Consider the following 20,825-nt stretch of genomic DNA (forward strand, 5'->3'; position numbering starts at 1 on the left):
GAAAAAGAATATAAACTTGCACTTTTACTAGTTTATTGATAGGTTAAAAATTACAACTAAAAACAAGACTACTTCCTAAGGCCATGTGAAAGGCAATCAAAAATAAGTCACCACAACATAAACATTCAATTCTACAATATCCAAGTCCCTAGGGAACAGATGATAAATGTTTAATTTTATTCATCTATCTCATCCTATCCTAACAATTTCCAAGAGCAGAACCATCTGACTTCACCTTAGCCTAGGATTTCTCTTCATCTGAATGGGAGCACGGTGGCCCAGGGACAGAATCAACAAAATATTCCTCCACTGTTACAATGGTAAACCTATCAGCATGGGCGATAACTAGACACATCTCAAATCAGAAAAATCAGGACTTACTTTTTCATAAATTTATTACTTGAAATTATTTCAGTATGTATGCATCAGTAGAAAATAAATATTTTCCAGTGTTGGCTCATCATTTATATATCTCACGCATAAAGGAAACAAAAAAATTAATATATGCATCAAGAGATAAACCGACAACAGAAACCCCATTACCTAAGTCCTCATGCTCTGGAGAATCAAGCAAAATTTCTGAATCAGAGGGCAGAAATGGAGAACCAGGATAGTTTCCTAGGGCTCCTAAATCTGCAAAAAGCAAAAAATTCCAAGGTAACGAATTTCATCAAAACTCCAAGAAAAATAAAATCATAAGCACATGAGAATTCCAGAATTGGATTAGGTATGTTGCCAATTCCCATGAAGTATAGCAGCATAATACTCATCAAAATATTCTAAACAATTGGTACATAAAATGATCAGATTGCAATTTCTACGTATGTGAGAAGATGTTCAATAATAACAATACAACTTTCGTGGGGCATAGCCGAATTTACACAAATATTATTAGCAATTTACCTCCCAAGTTCGATAAATCTGCTGTTAGGTCAGAGAGGCTGAAATTCCACTGAATCTGATCTAGTGATCTAGATGTGCCGGCCCCACCATCTGGTCCAAGCTGCAATCCTACTGAGCTTGCCACATCAGATGTAAATGCTGTATCAAGTGCTGATGTGTCAACTCCCATTCCTGATATTTCTGATGCAGTGAAGGGAAAATGACCACTGGATGCAACTGATGTAGGACTCATAGGCATCTCAGACATGGATGACATGGCACTGCTTAGCGGAACTACAGGAGCCATATCAGCTGTATTATTCTCCATCACCATACTACAAAGATAAGTGCAGCTGCCATTAGCTATAACATCTTTCTAACAAAAACTAATATAGAAAAGAAAGAAAACCAAGCATGAAAACATTATAGCATTTTGTCAATGGGCAAGCCAAAATTATTGGAGCATATGACACAGACACGCACATGCAGAGAGAGAGAAAGATACACGTTATACATGTTAGGCACCAGCATACAATCATGGAAAATGATGGGCTTAAGAGGACTTTTTCCATGCGTTGCATTATTTACCAAACATAAGCTTACATAAGGCAAACGTCAAAATACCACTTAACTAAACCTATTTCATATTCTTGTTAGAGTCAACTTCAAGAGTTTTGTTCCCTTCAACCTGGTTTAGGGACACAACAGAGATTCAAATTCAAGACACAAATATAGATAACAAAATTTACTAAATTGGTCATCAACTACAAATGATTGCTAGTTTGAGGTTTAGGCAAACCAGAAAACAAGCCAATACATATAGAAGCAATTGCTTATCAGCTAAAAGCAATTGTTGATCTGAAAGCACTCATGTGTGCATGTGCAAATATAATGGTCTTTTTTTTGTGTTGAAGAGGGGGGAAGGGGGTCAGGAATAGTGCTGATGAAGTAAATAAATCAAGGAGAGCGAAAGGAAGATGGAAAATTTCTCACTTGTTCCCAGAATTCATCCGAATGGGATGAAAATTTCCTGGTGAAGGAACTCCATTAACAACATGGCAGCTTGATATTCCACAGCCCATGGAGTCGAGATGGGGCTGACCTGGAGCAGGCATTGGAGGTTGTTGTAGGACAGGGTAGCCCATCGGTAAATTGTTAACTGCACTGCAAAGAAGTGATGCTGAATAACAATAAATGTTATAAAAAAAATGCAACACTATCAATAGCTGTCAACTCAGTCACAGATCATTCACTAATAAGACTACTAAGCTCAAAAAGATGAACATAATTAATAGAAACAAGAATTAAGTGGAAAATTGGGCAGAGACAGCAAGATCAAAAAACAAAGAAGGTGCCAGTTTTTAACCACAGATAAAATCTTACAGAACAGAAAATTACCATACAGATATCTCTTGTACTATAATGAGGTAACATTTGCTTCCACAACCCATTATTATAAAGTTAGAACTTACCGGGCATGGGATGAATCCCATTTTGTATAGGGCCCAAAGGAACCTTTGCAGGTACAGGATACTTCATGAGATGATATTGATGTTCAAGCAAATGATTGAATAAGAGAATCTGTTTCTTCAGTTTCAGCCTTATGTAATAGGCTCTGAAGAAATCAGCATTTTCTTCTTCCAATTTCTGCCATACTGAAAAAAGTAAAAATTAAAAATAGGTTAGAGGTTTCTGGTTTGAACATTTTATGTGTAGGATCCTGGCTTGAAGGATTTACAAGTGAACATACTTTTCTGAATGTTGAACAAAGAATAAACTACCAATGGTCACCACAAGAATGATTAGCTAGGTTAGAGTTTTCCTGCTGAAAATATAGACCACATACACACTTTGGGAGATGTCTATTATGATATCACTAGCACCCACCTTGCTCATAAGCACTTCAATTTAAAATAGGATATCAACAATTCTTAATGACATCAGCACAATTTCAACCAACTGATCTTGAGGGCACCTAAAAGACAAGGCCTAACTAAAAATTTCAAGAAGCCTACCCAGTGTTGTAAATCCAGGGTCTATTCTTGCACGTGTCAACAGAGTTTTGACCACCTCATCTCTGTTCATGTATAATTGCAAGCACCGTTCTATAAGGTTCTGGACCTGCAACAGCCATTATAAAGACTACAATTAGCAGAGAAGAGAAAATCAGATCAATTAATAATTTTTCCAATCAAATATTAAGAAGGAAACAAGATCAAACAATTATAAAATAGGAGGAGGAAAAAAAGAACATAAGAAAGGATACAATTAACCTAAAGGACAGATAGGTCCTCTTACAAGTTCAATATCTTGGCGTGAAACCTTTCGGCTATCATTGCTTGAAGCAGATACTGAACCAGAATCTGCTGCAGGAACCTCTGCTGTGTGATTCGTCTGTTGGTCACTTTGGGAGTCCTGTGAAACTTGTGTTGAGGACTGTATTTCTTGGGTGCTCTGTAATCCAATAAAATATTCTCTTCAAGTTACTAAGAAGCAACAAATCAAACAATAGTTATTGACATTCTAAGGAAGCAACATAATTAAATCAATAGGCAAGTGAGAGTCCTTTAAAGTGCTACTTTAGAATCACAAGTCTCAGAATTAGATGCATCCAACTAATAGGCTATACTGATTGGCACTGCATTATTTAAATTTTGGAGAAAAAATAAAATTGGAAGGGCTATGCTTCTTATTGATTTGGGCAGCCATACTAGTGTCTTAGAGTTCTGTTACTAGGGACACTATAGAAAGCAATGCTGGAGGTACCAAAAAATTGCTAATGGTTTATAGAACTTATTGACATTACAATATGTTAACACGGTAGCATTCGTAGTGTCAAAGAAAACTTAAAAATTTAATTTCACCAAATACAAGAGAGAAGGATAAAATAGAGGCAATCATTGAAAAAACAAGACAAAGGAGGCCTTGAAAAGATGAAGCGTGGGGACCTAATGCACAGTGTAACATAGAATAGAGGAACTTTCTTTCAAGAGTAACATGTGCACATGTTGTGGGAAGAAAGGGACAGTGAATAGAGGAAAGGATAGAAGGGTATGCAAGAAAAGTTGAAGATTTCACTCATGTACTTGCCAAGAAAAACGATACCAATAAAGAAGCAACTGTATTTGCATCAGTGAAAGAATAAATTTGTCAAGAACCTATGAAGCACCATATGCAGGCGTGTGAACAACAGACCTGTAAGGTCTTCATTCCAGCTGAATGCAACCTGATGGCATCTCTTCAGCTCAGATACTTGCTGACTGCTGTCAACGCCACACAATTTAGTAAATGGAAAATAAAAGCATCTATTTCTGCGGCATTCATAGGATGAAGCAGATTTTGCCTGAAAAAAGAACAACACACGGGAAATCATAGGACAAAATGTATAAAAATGAAAGTTTGACTATTCAGTGGAAACAAGAGATCCAGTAACAAACTTCTAACCACGCAAAGTGAATCAAGATTACGATGCAAGCATCTAAATATAAAATTTGAAATATGAATTCAGAACAATCATACTCTCTTCATTTTCCTCAAACAAATTCACCTCATAATCAAAATTGGACGAGCAAAAAGCAGAAACAACCAAAAGTTCAAACGTGATAAATTGAACCGATATTTGGTTAATTCAGGCGAAGGCACATTCATGCATTTCCCACTCCAAAATAGAGACAAATTAACACAGGTTGATTAGTTCTCAGATTTAACAGATTGCAAATCGAAACCCTAGCTTTTGCAATCAATCACATTAAATAGAAGTTAGAACCCCAGTCTTACTATTATAGACTAATAGTCCATAACAGTTATCGAGTTGTTGCATTCCATAAGCAACTTTTTTTGCTTCTAAAAGGAAACAGAAGTGGTCGATTCAGTTGCTGAGAAAATAGGGAGAAAATCCCACATTCGCTCCGCAAGTTTCCATCCTTGTATGGATACAAATTTAATTTTCGCAATGGATATTCCGATGGTTTACAAGAGCACAAGACAATCATAGCCACCGTTGACATAACAAAATGGCATAGCACTTGCTATCCAAAAGAAAATTCATCACGGGCTCGAATATTTTACAGCTACAGGAATGAAACTAATCAGATCTCGGTCCAACAGGTAGAGTATTAGTATTTAAGTCATACACTGACATGAGAATAAGGATATTCAAAAAGTAATTTAAAAATTATATAATTGACAACGCCTAAACTGATTAAACAAATAGCTGAATGTTCCCACTAAATCAAATAAACATAGATTCTTTAGAATAAACAAATAATTTCTAAGCTATGAAAACGAATCATTCTTCTCTCTTCATAATAAAATAAAATCGAACCAACTTCAAATTTAGAATTCTCAAATAAACAGTAACATCTAGAAAAAGTGAAATTACCTCGCACCGAAATTCTGAATCTCCAAAACTTCCAAAGTACAGAGAAATGCCAAATTAAATTTCGACAAATTTAGGGATCCCAACTCTTATATAGAGCTCAGGTTTTTAGTAATATAAATTAAAAAATCTCTATTTAAAACATAGATTCACCAAGTAGACAGCTAGAAGCTCAAACACTTTAAAATAATTTCCGAGTCTAAAAACTCCTCCGTGAAACGTCTCCGGCAGAGCTAAAACGCGCAGAAGTCTGATAGAGATTTCAGAGGGAGCTAAAGGATATTTACATCAAAACAACGAGGACAAACGAAGGATTTTGAATGTACAACAGCAAGCGGTGAAATTAGTTGACTAGGAGAAAGACGATGCGGTTGTAGGGGTCGTCGCTGTACCATTATAGAGCAGAAGGAGAGGACACCTCTGCTAGAGAGAGAGAGAGGAAATGGAAATTTTTTTTCAAAAAAATCTCAAGAAATTAAGTGTGGCATTTTTTGCCTTTTGTACTTCGAAATTTCTTGAGAGGAAAAATGAAAATTAGAAGGCGAAAAAGAAAATGGAGGAAAATAATAATACTATTCCGACCCGGCTTCGTAGGCTTTTAGGACGGCTTCGGGTTTAACGGCGCTGTTAAAGATGAAAGATATTTATGTTTTTTTCCTTTTTTACGGTTCGAGAACATTTTTGCAATTTGCTTCTCACGGGCCTTTTGTGACATGCCATTGACAATAAAATAAAATGGAAAGTGTTTTTTTTTTTATTATTTATTGAGAGACATGAAACCTTTTTTTTTTTTTTTTTGAAAATTAAGAGAAAAAAAAATTTGTTATGAAATTTCAATTTGATGTAATTTTAGTATTATTTTTATCAATTTATAAAACACATGCATATATCATGATGGAGATGCCAAAATTAGGATTGAAGGGAGAGATTCAATTTTATGCTTAAAAATACATATGTATTTATATAGATGTCATAAACATTCAATCATTATGTGTTTTTAAAGTATTGACGAGAACTCAATTTAAATAATATCAATCATAAACACTCAATTATTGAATTTCAGCAAAGTCTATTTTTTTATTTTTGTTTTAATTTATTTCTATTTGAAATCTATAAATAATACTATATTTTTATATCTTTTGATGAATTAAACTCTCTTAAACATTTTCCTGGATAGGCAAATATGTTTTTATATAATAGATACATGCTCTTGAACTGTCTATGAAATTATAGTAAAATTTAGAGAATTTTTATATAGTAGAATTTTATTGAATTAGGCAAATATGAATTATCGTATTAGACATTTTATGAATTTTTTAATTAATATGCAACTTTTAATTGATGCAACTCCAACTTTCTCCTTTTTCCAGCCAAATGATTGTGCTGTTATTTATTCAGTTAAATTTGCAGCTTCGTTTCAATTTACTTCTTCTTAAATTTTGGAGGTTTCTTTTTACTAAATTAGTGCATATTAGCTTAAGAGCTGCGTTATCAAACATATACATAAAGAAGCTAACTGTTGTGCAAACTACTTAGCTAAATGTAAATGTGTAAGAACTTATTTCTTTAGGAACACACTATCTCCTCCAGAAATGTCTACTTGGCTTATGCACGACAGAAAAAAAAATAGTGTATATTAGCTTATACGATGCTTATTTCAGTGTCCTATGTTGAATAGGAAAATAATACTCAATATCTAGGTAAATAAATTAATTTTTTACACATATATCTGTAAACCCTATTATTTTTAATTAATAGTTACAAAGATAATTATTAATTATACTTTTGAATTTTTTCTCTTATCTATATTTACATATTTTTTATTTTTTTTATATATTTTAGTTTTCAAGAATTGTGTAATAGTTTTATATATACTAATGAAGATAATATTTTCATTCTAAAAAAACTATTACACCAATCTATCCAAAAAATTAGCATTTTATTATTTAATTTATTTTTACAAGACTTTATTCTTTTACTTTAATTACGGAAGTTATGTATTTTGTAAAAGGGTATTTTTGTATTATTAGAACATGAAAATTGAGCTATATTTATGAACTTAAAAAGGTTTAAAAATTTAAATTTTTATTATTCATTTAGTAAAAATTTATCATTTGAAAATTTTTTTGAAATAAAGTATAATGTATAGCAAACAGAACAATCCGCATAATGTACGAGTCTTCATCTAGTAATTCTTATAAAATATTACTATAGAATATCATTATACAAATTTTTTTCTTTTTTACTTTATTTTCATTTAAATTGCTAATATAATTATTCAAGAAATTAAAAAAAAAAAAATCTTTTTCTGATATAGTGTTTTTTTCTATTTATAGAACGTCTGAAAAATCGAAATGCTTTCAAGGCATGCTTTAGTTGCGATAGGAAGTACACAAGAGAATCAGAGCAATGATATTTGATACCTTCCCCGAGCCGGAAGTGCTTAATTGCCACCCTTGTGACGGACCTACTCATGAATAGGATGTTTTTAACAAACTTTTGTCTTGGAAAAAACAAGTTTAATCAACTTTGACTCACTTATATTAAGTTGTCAAACTCTTTTTTTTTTTTCTTAAACAAAAAGTGCGAGTCCTAGAGCATAAATATTTTTTGCCCTCACAACAAAGCATCGTAAAGGATTTTTGCACTCATAGCAAAGTGCGTTTTTCAGAAATCGAATTTATGTTCTCACTTTTACGGGGATTGAGATCGCTTACTACCCCAATCAATACCTTATTGATAGTTATCCAACTCTTTTATAATCATGAAATTGTGATTTAATTATTGAAAAATTAGACCAATTACCAAATCATGCAAAATTAAAGGTAACTAATATTTATTTCTAAACTTAATCATAATTGCAATTTTACTCATCTTATTTAGTAATTATGTTGACTAATTTTTAAAATTTAGCAATCTTAAACTATTTAGTTATAGTTTAGTGATAGCCTCATTTGCCCTAGTTTTCAATTTGAATTCAGAAAAGGGGAAAGGAGAATATGCGGTGTGAAGTGAAGTGCATATTTCTTAGTTAAGGGACAGATAAAGAAAATGACAAAACAAAATCACTGCAAAATGCAAAACAAGTTGTTGATTGTTGTTTTACTCTTGCTCTATAATTATTATTATCATTATCATATATTTTACAATTATAGGGGTCCCACAATAAGCGTGGTCCAGTCTTGAAAATCTTATTGCCCATCAAGCGGATCCTTTGATTTTGAATTAGATGTAATAGATTTCATAACTCACCTATGGCCAGGACCACTGCTGCCAAAAGGTTGTAACTTGTAAGGTGAGGTGAGGCTTTTCTGAGGAATTTTTCTCCATTTTTTGTTAAAAAGAAAGTCCCACTTCACAATATGACTTTTTCCCTCTGAAATAAGAAAGTTATGATAATTAATTAATTAATTATTAATTTTCCTATTATTGCTTTTACCGGTTTCTAAACTTTTTTTTAACCCATAAAAAATGCTGAGAAGAAAATATTAGAAATATATTTTTTAATATAAGCGATGAAGTTATATCTTTCATTTTTTGTAAATGGAAAAAGGAAAATAAAATAAAATCAATAGACAGTTGCATCAGCATAGACGAATTACATTTCTAGAAAAAATAAAATCAACAAACCTCTTTTATCTATTTTTTATTTGACATATATGAATTTAAATCTACATATCCTCATGTGATTGTAGTTACTTATATCAAGATATAATCTAGTGGTAAGTGTATTTACAATCTAGTAATAGATCTGAGTTTGAATTCCTCTCTCAATACTAAAAAAAAAAAAAAAAAATTATAAATTTGACACTCTTTTGAAAACGAGAATAAAATTCAAATCTTTAACGAAAAATTTGGTAAAGCAACAAATACTAATCAAATTTCAACATTTTACAGTGTTATTGAATTGTTTAATATTGAATTTCTTATCGACAAAGCCACGTGATTCTTGTAAGTGATGCATACCTTGCACGAGATGGGGCTGCAATCGCTATTGTTCTGTGGAGTCCTTCGTAATATTTTGATGCTTAACAGCATGGAAGAAATGTACGTAGTATTGGAAACCTTAGCTAGGCCGACGTGAAGGTCTTATTCCATAACAGTGTGGTCGTTGGCTATGGTTATGGTGGTACATTGTTTGACCTGTCACGTTGAGCTCCGAGACACCTAGCAAGGACCATTGAAATTTACTAAAGATGGTTTTAAAAACTTCAAAAGAATTACATTACTTGCTATTGGTGTTTTTAAAGTTCATTAATTACATATATTTTTCTATATTGCCCAAAGCCTTTGCTCCATCATTGATATATAATTGGTGATTTTGAAATAATCATATTATCAAAAATATTTTATTTTATTAATCTTAGAGGACACAAATATATGAATTGTTTTAATCAATAATTGTTCAAAAGGTATATCACACAATTGTACTCCAATTATGTATGCTATATATGGTAATGAATGTGAATTAAAATTTTATTTTTCATTGTAAATTATAAAAAACAAATAAATATATATAATCATTTTAAATTATTATCTATTTATATGAATCTGCTAATTTCATAAATTTTATTAAAAAAAATTTATTCATATCAACACTTTATACCAACTTAATGTCTGTTCAATATATAATTGTTTTATTTATCACTGTCTTATTTAAAAAGTGGACCCGTTTCTTATAATAAATAACGTGTAATATTATGAAAGTAATAGATCTTTTTCTAATTAATGTTAGTATTTACTTTCCAAATCGGTGTTTTTAGATGTTTAGAAGAAGCTGGCTCGTGAGCCGTCAGGACAGGAGCCAAGCATGTACGAACACGTGAACAGTTTGAGTCCATAAACTAAACTCTTTTAATTAATTAATTAATTCCCATTAAACAACTAATCAAATGATTAGCAGCTAAAAAAAAAAAAGGAAAAATAATTAATTAAAACCCCTGTAAAAAGAAGCCACATGTGACATATTTTGTTTCCTTGTACACACCTACCAATGGCAATGAGAGTGAATCGCACAAATCCTGACGTTAGTGTCAAGTGTAAGGGAGAAGTCCACATTGCGCTGTGGGGACTACACGTGTCAAAATGGCATCGGCAGATCGTGGCATGCGTGTGGCCGTTAATCGCATTGGGATTTGAGGTCAATATAGGGAAAAGCAAACGACTTTCAAAATTCCCGCGAGGGGTTGCTGTCTTGACGTTTGGCGCCATCGCCTTGACTTACAAAATTTCACTATCAACCGTTTTGGTACCATTTGCTCTAGTCCAATAGATGTGACGGTAACATAGTGCGTGTTTGTGTCTCTCCATACATAGAAGGGCTATAAATTACTGCGATTTCTTGCACTTTTATTAAATCTCACATTTATATTTAAATTTAGGACCGCTTTATTATCAGATTGAGTTTAGAAATATTTTGCAAAGTTTGTATAATTCAATGTATATATTTCACACAAATGATTATTTATTTAGATTTTGATTACCTCACATAATATTAACTTCATTCCATTACGAGAAAATTATTAAACAACTGTAATTCTGAAAAAAAAAAGCTGTAATTACCCTTTTATTAATTCTCAAAATAATTAAAATTCCTACGAAATGTATATAATAAAATCTAATGATAAAATTTATTAAAAAATATATTACTTCTTTAGTTTTTTTTGAAGTGACAAATGAAATTAAAAAAAAAAAAAAAACGCCTTCGGACTATGTCTATAGTGCAATCCGTAATATTCTTTTGGCAGTTTAAAATTTCTACAGAAGGAAACCATGTCACTGTTGAATTAACGGTGAGTACTTCCAACTCAGCATTAGAAGCCCATCATTTCAACAAAAAAAAAAAAAACAAAAAAAACAAAACAAAAAACCATTATAAGAACAAAGACAAGATAAATCAGGAAAGTGACTAATATAAACTATCCCAACGACCCAACAAACAACCTTCACTGTTCTGCCCACAGACTCAATAACCAACCATCTATGAACCACATCTTTTTATTATGATTTGTTGGAGACTGCAGTGTTGTACTTGAATTATGAGATGCTACTTTACATCGCGGATCTCGTTCTTTATCTATTACCATCTTCTCATCCCCTAAAGAAAAGAAAACATGGATAAAGCCCTTTGTTGTTTGTTACAGTGGCAATTAATATCTGGAGATATCAATTGTCGACTGCGGGGCATATATATTCCTTTTTTTTATATTATTAAATAAAAATACGGTGATATATATACCCATAACTCATTATTTTCTCAAATTTTAAAAAATTTAAAAAATATGATAATTCAGAATTTTGTTGATATATGAAAACATTTGTATAAGTGAAAATTCATATGACTCAGAGGATTCGAATTTAATACCTCTCACCCTCACAACAGTAAGATAATCACACCTAATTGATTGAAAACACTTTCATCTTTTTCTTTATGTTCGATGCTCAAAATAATTTTATTTTAGACCGAGAAATCAAATACTATAAATATGCTATAAAGAAACTTTAAAATAAATATTTAGAAATAAAAAAAAAAAAAAGAGAGAGAATATGGAAAAGAGCCCCACGAAGCAAAAGAAAGGGCGAGAACTGCGCGCCACGAACAGTACAAATTGGCGATGAAATGAAGCATTGATTATTTGAAGACTATATTGGTGTCTCGTGGCCTCCAAAAGGCCCTTAATGGCGACTTTTTTGGGTGGATTTGAAAAGCCCCACACTAATCTTGTTCTTAGACAAAACAATAAATCAACGCCAACATTAATTATCAACTGGCCCCATCCACTTTAAAATATTAATTATCACTTTAATCTTTTTAATTACTAGTAGATTTTTCTTCTTAGTGTCGACCGTTAATTTTACTTGCAGTTAATTAATTTCAACATAAATCTTTTTAATTGACTTATTAAAGAAATTATCATTCAAACATTAATTATACTGAACATACTAAACATTTTTGTTTTGAAAAAAAGCAAAATTAAAAAACCAATTATACAGTCATCAGAAAAAATGACATCTATTGAAGTAGTGATGTTGTCACGTGTCTATGTCTTACTCCTTAGTATGAAACAACTTACAGACCTTAATCCGTTAGGCAATCTGGTCTCCGATCAAATGGATGGACCAATTATTGATTGAACTTGTGCGGGAATTATTGGAAGGACCACTTTCAATTCCCTTCATTCATCAATTCTTTTTCCCAGTGTCCAAACAAGTATGGAATTGGTATGGGTCCATGTGACCTTCTTCAACAATTTTATGCAAAAGGTGTCAAAAAATATCAACAATTTCAAGTTATTTAATCTAAACCCAAATTTCACTCAATGGGCTACCCGTTTATGGACTTTGGCCCAATAACCCGTGTCCTTCTTCTTTTTTTACTTGGTCTGTTGGGTGCGGGGTGCCCATCTCATATGGGTTTGATTGAGAGAATTGTTTCATTATAGGTTTGGTCCGGTCTTTTTCGCTTTTTCCGGGTTTTATTTGCGTTCCATGTAAAACTTGACAATAAATTTATATTTAAATCATCTTTTTTTAATACTTATTTATTTTATCAATTAATACTTTACTAGTATTTTTTTTATGATTCTTTCTACTTCTAATCCAATGGACGTGTCTACTTATAGTACAAAGTACAAACAGGCACATTATAGGAAGCTCGAAGTTAACAAAAAATATACGCCTAATGAGATCCACGTGTCAACATGTAACAGTTAAAGTGCATTTATTATATGTGATTCAAAAGTTCCAAATCAAAAGTTTTAATTTTTTAGAAAATATATAAATTAAAAGTTAGGAGCACTGAATGATTATGAGTTAACACGATATGTTAATTTAATTTAAAACTTGATAATGTGGAAGTCAACATCATATCCTTGTAATAAACAGAATGTTGCTGTAATTACTTATAAAATAGATATTTTTTGTATAATTCATAGCATTATGTTGGAGTTCAACAGACATATTTGGTTCTTGAAAGGGAACTTAGACCACTATATTAAAATATACATGTTGGCCACTGGACATATGTTGTAATTCTAAAAAGTGCCGATTTTCCAATTAAGTGTTGCTTTTAAAAAACTTCTTTTTATCTTAGTTTACAAAATTAAGAGAGTAGTATATATATTTTTTTTATTTTTATCTTTATTTCTTAATTAGTATGTCCATAAATATTAATTATTTAAAAAAAATACTAAATTTCTTATTGAAGTAAATGAGAAATGTTGCAACCAACATAGATTAAGAGAACTAAATTTATTACAAAAGTAATTGATATATATTGCAATCAAATATAGAAAAATCAACATGTACTTAAACGACCGTGAATAAAAAAATCGGTTATATCAATTAATTATCCATAAATTTACTACAAGCATAATGTTACGATTATAGCCAATTATCCATTAAATAGTGATACTTTTCATTTCACAAGTGCAAAGTAAGTCTAAGGCTCCAATTATCTCCGGCCAATAACTTATTTTGGGAAAATATTTTTTCGCAACTTATTTTTGAAAGCAAAATCATATTATATATGTTGCTTTCTTTACAGAGGCTAGTTATTTAATTTATAGTTTTTTATCAGTTTACCAAGAATGATCCTCATTGTTATTTTAATTTTCCATAAAAGAAAAACAGTTGAACACAATTGTTAATAAATTTATAAAAACAATTGATAATTAGATAAAATATTTACTCCAGTTTGATTTTCTATAAAATTTGAATTAAAATATTTATAAATTAAAAAATGAATCATAATAATTTATAGAATTTAATTTTATTATAGAACAAGAAAATATTCACTCCCTAGTAATAATAATAATAAAATAATGATTTTCTATTTAAAAATAAATAATAGTAATTATAATAAAATTAAAATTAAACAATTTATGTTAGTAGGTACAAATTAAAAATTCAATACATGAAATAATGATTACTTATTTTTTATTGTTGGATTAAAATATTGAAAATTAGTTAATCAATCAATATTAATAAAGAAGAGATCTATATTTTTTTTTACATAACTGTCCAAATAATAAAATATTATAGAAAAATCATCATAATTGTAACAATAATAACTCAAAATCTGTCATAAACGACTATATTTAAGAATAAAATTTCAAAATATTTGGCAATAATAATCTCTTAAATATTTTTAAAGGTACATAGAGTATCCACTTTTTCATATGTGTTAGTGTTTTTGCCACTTAACAGGATCTTTTGACTACCGATATTGTCCTTCACGTCCATAAATAAAAGCCTGCAATCCACGTCTATTATCTCTCTCAAAGCATTCCCCGGTAGTTACTGCTATTAACTTCATCGCCCAAGGTACGCTTTCAGTGCACATCTTTTTTGGTATTGGTTTCGCCCTTTAACTTCATCTGGAAGAAAAATTTAATTTAATTTTCAAATATGCTTTTCAGTAAAGAAGGACGAAGCAAGAAAGAAACGAACTAATACTGTTTTGATTTTGGAAATTAAATACGACGGACCGTTTTGTTGCTTGCATTGTTGGAATTTTTTTTTTCAGGCTAACATGCAATGTTTTTTTCTTCTTCAGCTCGAGATTAAAGAAAAGTATATTTCTATATCTGATGTATGAAATCGATTTATAGGTCAAGTCAATTCATCCATGGTTTTTTTAAAAAATTATAAAAAATAACCAAAAGAATTAACTGCTGAGTCTCAGCATATGAGGTAGAAAATTGTCTAGACGATCCTATAACTTTGAATATTTTTTAATTCCCTTAATTCTCCCATTTAAAAATTAAATTTTGATTATTTTCTAGAATAATTTTGTAAAAGAAATGACATTGAGAATTTCATAGTTAATATAAGAAAAATTAAACAAAAATTATAATTTAACTATTTATATAAACTATATTTTTCTTAATATGTGAGAAAGTCAAATTAGAAAAATCAAAGGAGCTCATTTTGAATCATATATATAACCATTTTTATATTGCTAGTTTATCAATATGCTTGTTTAAATCCTGGTAATTAATGTAAATCTATGGTATGAATTTGGATAAATATGAAATGATTCTATTAGCGGTCAACTGAACCCAACTGGAGTACTGCTTGTTGCACAATGCACACAGGGTTAAAATCGGCTTGGGCTGGGGTTAATTTCGATGGGTTCTAACGAATACAAAGCATGGCTGGTAAGTGGTAATTATATATGGGAAATTCTATTAATTTTTCTCATTAGATATAAGTATATACATTTTTTTTTTTTTGTCATCGTAAAAACATAGAAGAAACATCCTTCAGCCTTGGAATCATTTGAAAGAATGATGAAACCAGCTCAAGGAAAACACTTGGTTTTATTTTTGGATTATGATGGAACTCTTACACCAATAGTTGATGATCCTGCTCGAGCTCTCATGTCTGAGGAGGTAATTTACCTTTAATTTTGCTATGACAAAAAAAAAAAAAAAAAAAAAAAAAAAAAAAAAAAAAAAAACTCTACAAATTTAAATCCTCTCAACTAATATGAAATGCTATAAATTGCAGATGCGCTCAGCTCTCCAGAAAGTGGCTCGTGTCTTCCCAACTGCCATTGTAAGTGGAAGGAGCCGCAACAAGGTTAATAAATCCTGCATAGCAGTCCGGTTAATGAATCAATATTGGCTAATATGTAAGAGTTTTTGGGAATTAATATTTTCCAATTGCAGGTGGAAGGATTCGTGAAACTGAAGAATATAACCTATGCTGGAAGTCATGGGATGGACATATTGACTGTTGATGATGGGGTTGTTATTGTTGTAATTGAGAGTGTACTAATACTTCTACACGTATAAATATAATTAATAATTAATTTTTACATCTAAAGATTATTTTATTCTCTTTAGGGTAATGGAGATTTTCTACAAGCAGAAAAATTCTTGCCCACAATTAAGAAGGTAAAATTTGTTTCTAAACTTTGAATTTATTTATATTTATTAATTGCTGTAAATGTCAGAATCTTCTTCTTCTTCTTCTTCTTCTTCTTCTTCTTCTTCTCTCTCTCTCTCTCTCTCTCTCTCTCTCTCTCTCTCTTTTATGTGTTTTACGTATATAATTGTTTTTAGTTTTTGTTGTAGATAAAGAAAGTGTTGGAAGAAAAGATCAAGATAATCAAAGGTGCTGCAATTGAAGACAATAAGTTTTGCATCTCTGTGCATTTCCGACGTGTAAATGTAGAGGTAATTAATCAAAATTATGTAATTAAGACAACGACTTAACAGTTAAAAGTACATTTATTTACCAAAACAATATTCAAAACAGTAGATTATTTTCTTCATCAAAGCAGGATGTTCATTCTCTTAAAGAGTTGGTGGAATCAGTAAGGGAAAATTACCCAAATCTTTACACAACCGGCGGTAAAAAGGTGGTGTATATATACAAGCATATATGTATATATTATATTACGATAATTATTTATTTATTTATTAACAATTAGCAAACTTTATACCGTGAATAGATTATAGAAATACGACCTCGAATTGATTGGGACAAGGGTCGTGCTCTGCAATATTTAATTCAAAATCTTGGCTTTAATGTCTCTGATGATTTCCTTCCAATGTACGTCGGAGATGATCGAACAGATGAGGATGCTTTTAAGGTGGAAGTAATTGATCATTTTCAAGATTTTTTTATTAAAATAAATTTTTTTTAACTTATGATTATTTTGGTTTGTGAATGTTTTTGTTTAATCAGGTAATAAGAGAGATGGGCAGAGGATATCCCATTATCGTTTCTTCAATTCCAAAAGAGACAAAGGCAACATATTCTTTGCGAGATCCAAATGAAGTCATGTCCTTCTTAATACATTTATTCAAGTGGAGAACAAGTTGATCCCTAGATAAATGCATTCAATAATCTAATTAGGAATAATAAAATGAAAGAATTATATGCATGGATCATACATTATGTATACAATGAATTGGATGATTATTGTGTTATTTTATAATGTATTTTTACTTTATATCTTGATGATATTATAATGATTTTTAATTTAGAAATGGATGTTTTTTTTATTATAAGGAACTTTTAATTTATATGTGAATGTTATTAAGATCACTTAATTTATTTTTATAATTTCTTAGTTTATGAATTTGAAATATATTTTAATTTTTTATCTAGTTTTATTTTATATATAATGTGACTCGATGATATATTATACACGTAAATAAAAGTTTTTATGGATACATTATCTGTCCTAACTCATTTAAACTGCGTTTGTGTATTAGCTAAATATGTGCGGAACGAGTTAAGTATTAAAATTTAAACGAGTTTGAATTAGTATGAGTATTTTCAAATAAATTTTAAACAAATTTAGGATAAACATAAGTATCCAAGTTATAAAGCATGTTTGTTTATAGATAGTACAAATTTTGAAATACCCACTACTTGCATTCCACGCCTACACTTTGTACACCAAATCAATTTGTCACGACCCATTTTCGTGGGCCGGACCGGCACTAGGACCTGGATGGGCTTAAGGCCCCCGAAGCCCGTAGTAAGCCTAAATTATTTAAAACTCATATGCTATTCGTAATTGTGGATTCAGGACCAATAATTTATTTCACAAATATATCCAAATAATAAATGTCTATACTTTATTTATTCATTTACAACTCAGTTGGAATACAATTGCGGAACTCTACTCCATAATTCACTATTCTTTGCATTTACATATTTAATACAATGATTATTACTCTTATCGATCCATATCTCGTTCATTCAATTAGACTCCACGATTCTTCTTTCCATCTATTACCTGGGGAGGGTTGGAGGGGGGTGAGTATTAAACTCAGTGAGTAGAATTAGATAACTCTCTCACCCCACACAATCATAAAAATGCTAAAATAATTTTATGTGGTCACCCGTTAAATTATGTGATCATGCAGTTTGGCACACAAATGGCAATACAACAGCAATCACAAATATTATCACCTTCATATAATCACATCACGTGGAAATTAGTCAGTGGAGTCACCGAAACCCGATGAGCCGTCCTCCCACATGGCCCATCCTCTCACATGTGCACCAGGGAGCCAATCCCCCATTCTGGCCGACCGGTTTAATCCTCACACAACCAGTCCTCTCATTATTTTTCCAGTCTCTCTCTCTTTTTTTTTTTTTTTTTTTTTATCAACAGGAGGCAACCCGGTCGTCTCCATCAAATCTAGATCATCAGGCGCTCACAACAGGAGGCCACCCTGCGGGCTGCGATCAAATCTAGATTATCAGGTGCGCCCAATAAAGAAGCCAACCTGTGGTTTTCCATATCATACAGATCAGAACAGTAGGTGCACACGGGGGCGCCGATCTCCCATTTACCCGGCTAACAGAAATCAGAATCAGGATCCATATAACAGTAACAGTCTCACAAACCCATGGTGACCCACTTCATCCCAATTCCACACAAACAAGGCACAACAATATCACATCACAGATAATCAAGCAATTTTTAATATCAACAAATAGTGCAGCACGATATGGCAATTCAACAAAATAATGCATGATAACATTTAGCCGTGAATGCATGAATGCAGGCGGATGATACTAGTTATCTAACACTACTCACAGTTCTTTATTGTCCTCTAAAAGGACTGCCTTTCTAGCCACATGCTTCCAGCCTTTGTCCTCGCATTTTTGAATTTTTATAATCCTCTAAAATAAACAAGAAAATTCTAAGTAAGAATTCTAATTCAAAAAAAATTATATTTCACATTCGTTTATTAGTTTTGGTTTCCAGTTATATATATATGGTTTTCTAATTTATATATTTATTCTAATTTATCAACTTTAAATAAAAGGTTAAGTAATATTTTATAATAATACTAATAAGAATACTAATATTAATAATAATAATATTATTAATAAGAATAATATGATTGATAATATAATCTTACTAACGATAATAATTTTATTCGTACTATCTATTAAAGTCCTAAAAATAATCTAATTTCTACCGAAATTTCGGCAGCATCTCCCCTAACAATTGGACTATCCACCTGTTAAAATATCAACAATTTATCAAACCACACAGCCCATCCATCGGGCAATCAATCAAATCAAATTTCTCACCCTCCTTCAATCTCAGCATCACCGCACAATCAAAATTATAATTTACAATAACATTATATCTAAACTACCTTAATCCACACTTAAATTCTATTAATATATCATTATCAAGGTTCCTTAATTAAATCAATACTAATATTATAAATCAATTAACTACTCACAATTAATAAATTAAATTAACTAAATTAATTAACTTCAAATAATAAAATTAATTTAATTAACTAATATTACTAAAATTAAATTAACTAACCAAGATTACTAAAATTAAATTAATTAACCACAATTAATAAAATAAATTCATACCCAAACAAAATATTATTGCCGGAGTTTGCTTGATCGGTGACGAAACCAAATCGACTGGGCTTCAACCAATCTCAATGGAACGAAATGAAAGAGCATTCACTGGATCGACCAAAACTGGTAGCAGCACTAACCGGAGTCGCGCGCAGGAGCTGCGTGAAGCGGCGGCGACTGGCGGTGGCAGAGAGAGCGAGAGAGGAGGCGCGATGGAGGTGGAGCTCGTGGTGGTGCTGCCCTTGCTCGATCGAAGGCAGAAGAGAACCAGTGTAGCGGCGCGATCTGACAGAGGAGCTGGCGGAGAGACTGCGGCGTCGAGCTGCAGCGAGGTGGCGCGCGAGGAGGTCCGATCGGGCTGGAGGTGGGCGCAACTCTGCTGCCCTGTCTCGCCAAGGACGCAGACGCAGTGAAGGGAAAAGAAAGAAAAGAAGAAGAAAAGAGAAGAAGAAGAAGAAGAAGAAGAAGAGAGGAGGAGGTGGCGCGGTGGCTGTGTCGGTGGAGTGGAGGTGCAGCGCTGGTGAGGGTGTGAGGGGGTGAGGTTTGCGTTGGAGAATAAAAAAAACAAGAGATTTTTCTAGATGGTTTGGGTCGAACCGGTTCAATTCGGCCCAAATCTTTGGTTTTCAATTGGTTTTCGGCTTTTTCAATCGGTTTCTCACAGTATTCGCATTAAAATATTTAAATAAATTTACAGGCTGTCGGTTCATTAAATTTAATTGGAAAATATTTTGAAAATAAAAATTCGGGTTGTTTCACAATTAATGATTTTTTATTTATTTATTACTATTTTGTCTTTAGTATGATAAGAAATAATTTTGTTATAATTAAAAAAATATATTTTAATTAATTTGGAGCATGCGTGAACTCATACATAATGAATATATATATATCTATAATACATAATCAGAAATAAATTTTGATATCTATAATACATTTAGGCCAAATATATATATATAGTTTTAAGAAGAAACTCAGCATCCAGTCAAATAGTAATAAAAAAAAAGAGAAATTTTCAAAAATTTCTAGAAAAATAGAATACTAAATGGAGAAATTTTTACTTCAATTTTGTACTGTTATGAAAACTAAGAAAAAAAAAAAAGATGATTGTAAAGAAAAGTAATGTATAGAAATGTAAAGGAAAATATACATAAATAATTAGGAAATATAAAAAAATTAAAAAAAACCAAATCCATAAATT

General features: G+C 31.2%; 2 protein-coding genes and 1 long non-coding RNA gene across 4 annotated transcripts; 1 reads left to right on the forward strand and 2 right to left on the reverse strand.

The window, feature by feature from the left end:
- On the reverse strand, nucleotides 1-5,799 carry LOC105642861 (helicase with zinc finger protein). 2 transcript variants are annotated; one of them, XM_012227833.4, is made up of 9 exons: nucleotides 5,264-5,799; nucleotides 4,078-4,225; nucleotides 3,181-3,336; nucleotides 2,898-3,003; nucleotides 2,355-2,537; nucleotides 1,876-2,041; nucleotides 904-1,217; nucleotides 544-633; nucleotides 1-309 (listed from the first exon to the last, which is right to left on the reverse strand). In XM_012227833.4, exons 2-9 carry the CDS (start codon nucleotides 4,090-4,092, stop codon nucleotides 242-244), a joined length of 1,098 nt encoding a protein of 365 aa, XP_012083223.1. In that variant the 5' UTR covers nucleotides 4,093-4,225; nucleotides 5,264-5,799; the 3' UTR covers nucleotides 1-241. The 2 variants fall into 2 exon arrangements, with proteins under 2 accessions (XP_012083223.1, XP_089578008.1); XM_089721882.1 differs by lacking the exons at nucleotides 4,078-4,225; nucleotides 5,264-5,799 and adding an exon at nucleotides 4,041-4,069 and having other exon boundaries at nucleotides 3,181-3,334.
- Nucleotides 5,800-15,390: 9,591 nt separating this feature from the next.
- Nucleotides 15,391-17,259, forward strand: LOC105643337 (putative trehalose-phosphate phosphatase D). The gene is made up of 9 exons (XM_089721352.1): nucleotides 15,391-15,420; nucleotides 15,514-15,654; nucleotides 15,773-15,844; nucleotides 15,934-16,023; nucleotides 16,111-16,161; nucleotides 16,342-16,443; nucleotides 16,551-16,628; nucleotides 16,722-16,862; nucleotides 16,958-17,259. The coding sequence occupies exons 1-9, from the start codon at nucleotides 15,391-15,393 to the stop codon at nucleotides 17,093-17,095; spliced, it is 843 nt and encodes a 280-aa protein (XP_089577478.1). The 3' UTR covers nucleotides 17,096-17,259.
- Nucleotides 17,260-17,834: 575 nt separating this feature from the next.
- LOC119371111 (uncharacterized) lies at nucleotides 17,835-20,324 on the reverse strand. Its single transcript, XR_016321026.1, has 3 exons — nucleotides 19,634-20,324; nucleotides 18,831-18,916; nucleotides 17,835-18,020 (listed from the first exon to the last, which is right to left on the reverse strand). It is a non-coding gene; the product is annotated as an uncharacterized LOC119371111 (long non-coding RNA).
- Between the last annotated feature and the right edge of the window lie 501 nt (nucleotides 20,325-20,825).

Source organism: Jatropha curcas, chromosome 5, assembly GCF_041381405.1.
Source record: "Jatropha curcas cultivar XTBG-Jc1 chromosome 5, XTBG_Jcur_1.0, whole genome shotgun sequence".
NCBI classification, from domain to species: domain Eukaryota; kingdom Viridiplantae; phylum Streptophyta; class Magnoliopsida; order Malpighiales; family Euphorbiaceae; genus Jatropha; species Jatropha curcas.

Bases quoted from the DNA above. Each gene is read 5' to 3' on its own strand.
- LOC105643337 (XM_089721352.1), top strand. From the start codon at position 15,391: ATGGGTTCTAACGAATACAAAGCATGGCTG. The intron at 15,845-15,933 runs GTTAATAAATCC...TTCCAATTGCAG, and splicing joins GTGGAAGGAGCCGCAACAAG to GTGGAAGGATTCGTGAAACT. The intron at 16,863-16,957 runs GTGGAAGTAATT...TTGTTTAATCAG, and splicing joins CAGATGAGGATGCTTTTAAG to GTAATAAGAGAGATGGGCAG.
- LOC105642861 (XM_012227833.4), bottom strand. The intron at 2,538-2,897 runs GTAGGCTTCTTG...TACTTTTTTCAG, and splicing joins CCCTGGATTTACAACACTGG to TATGGCAGAAATTGGAAGAA. The intron at 2,042-2,354 runs GTAAGTTCTAAC...TTTGCAGTGCAG, and splicing joins TGGGATTCATCCCATGCCCG to TTAACAATTTACCGATGGGC.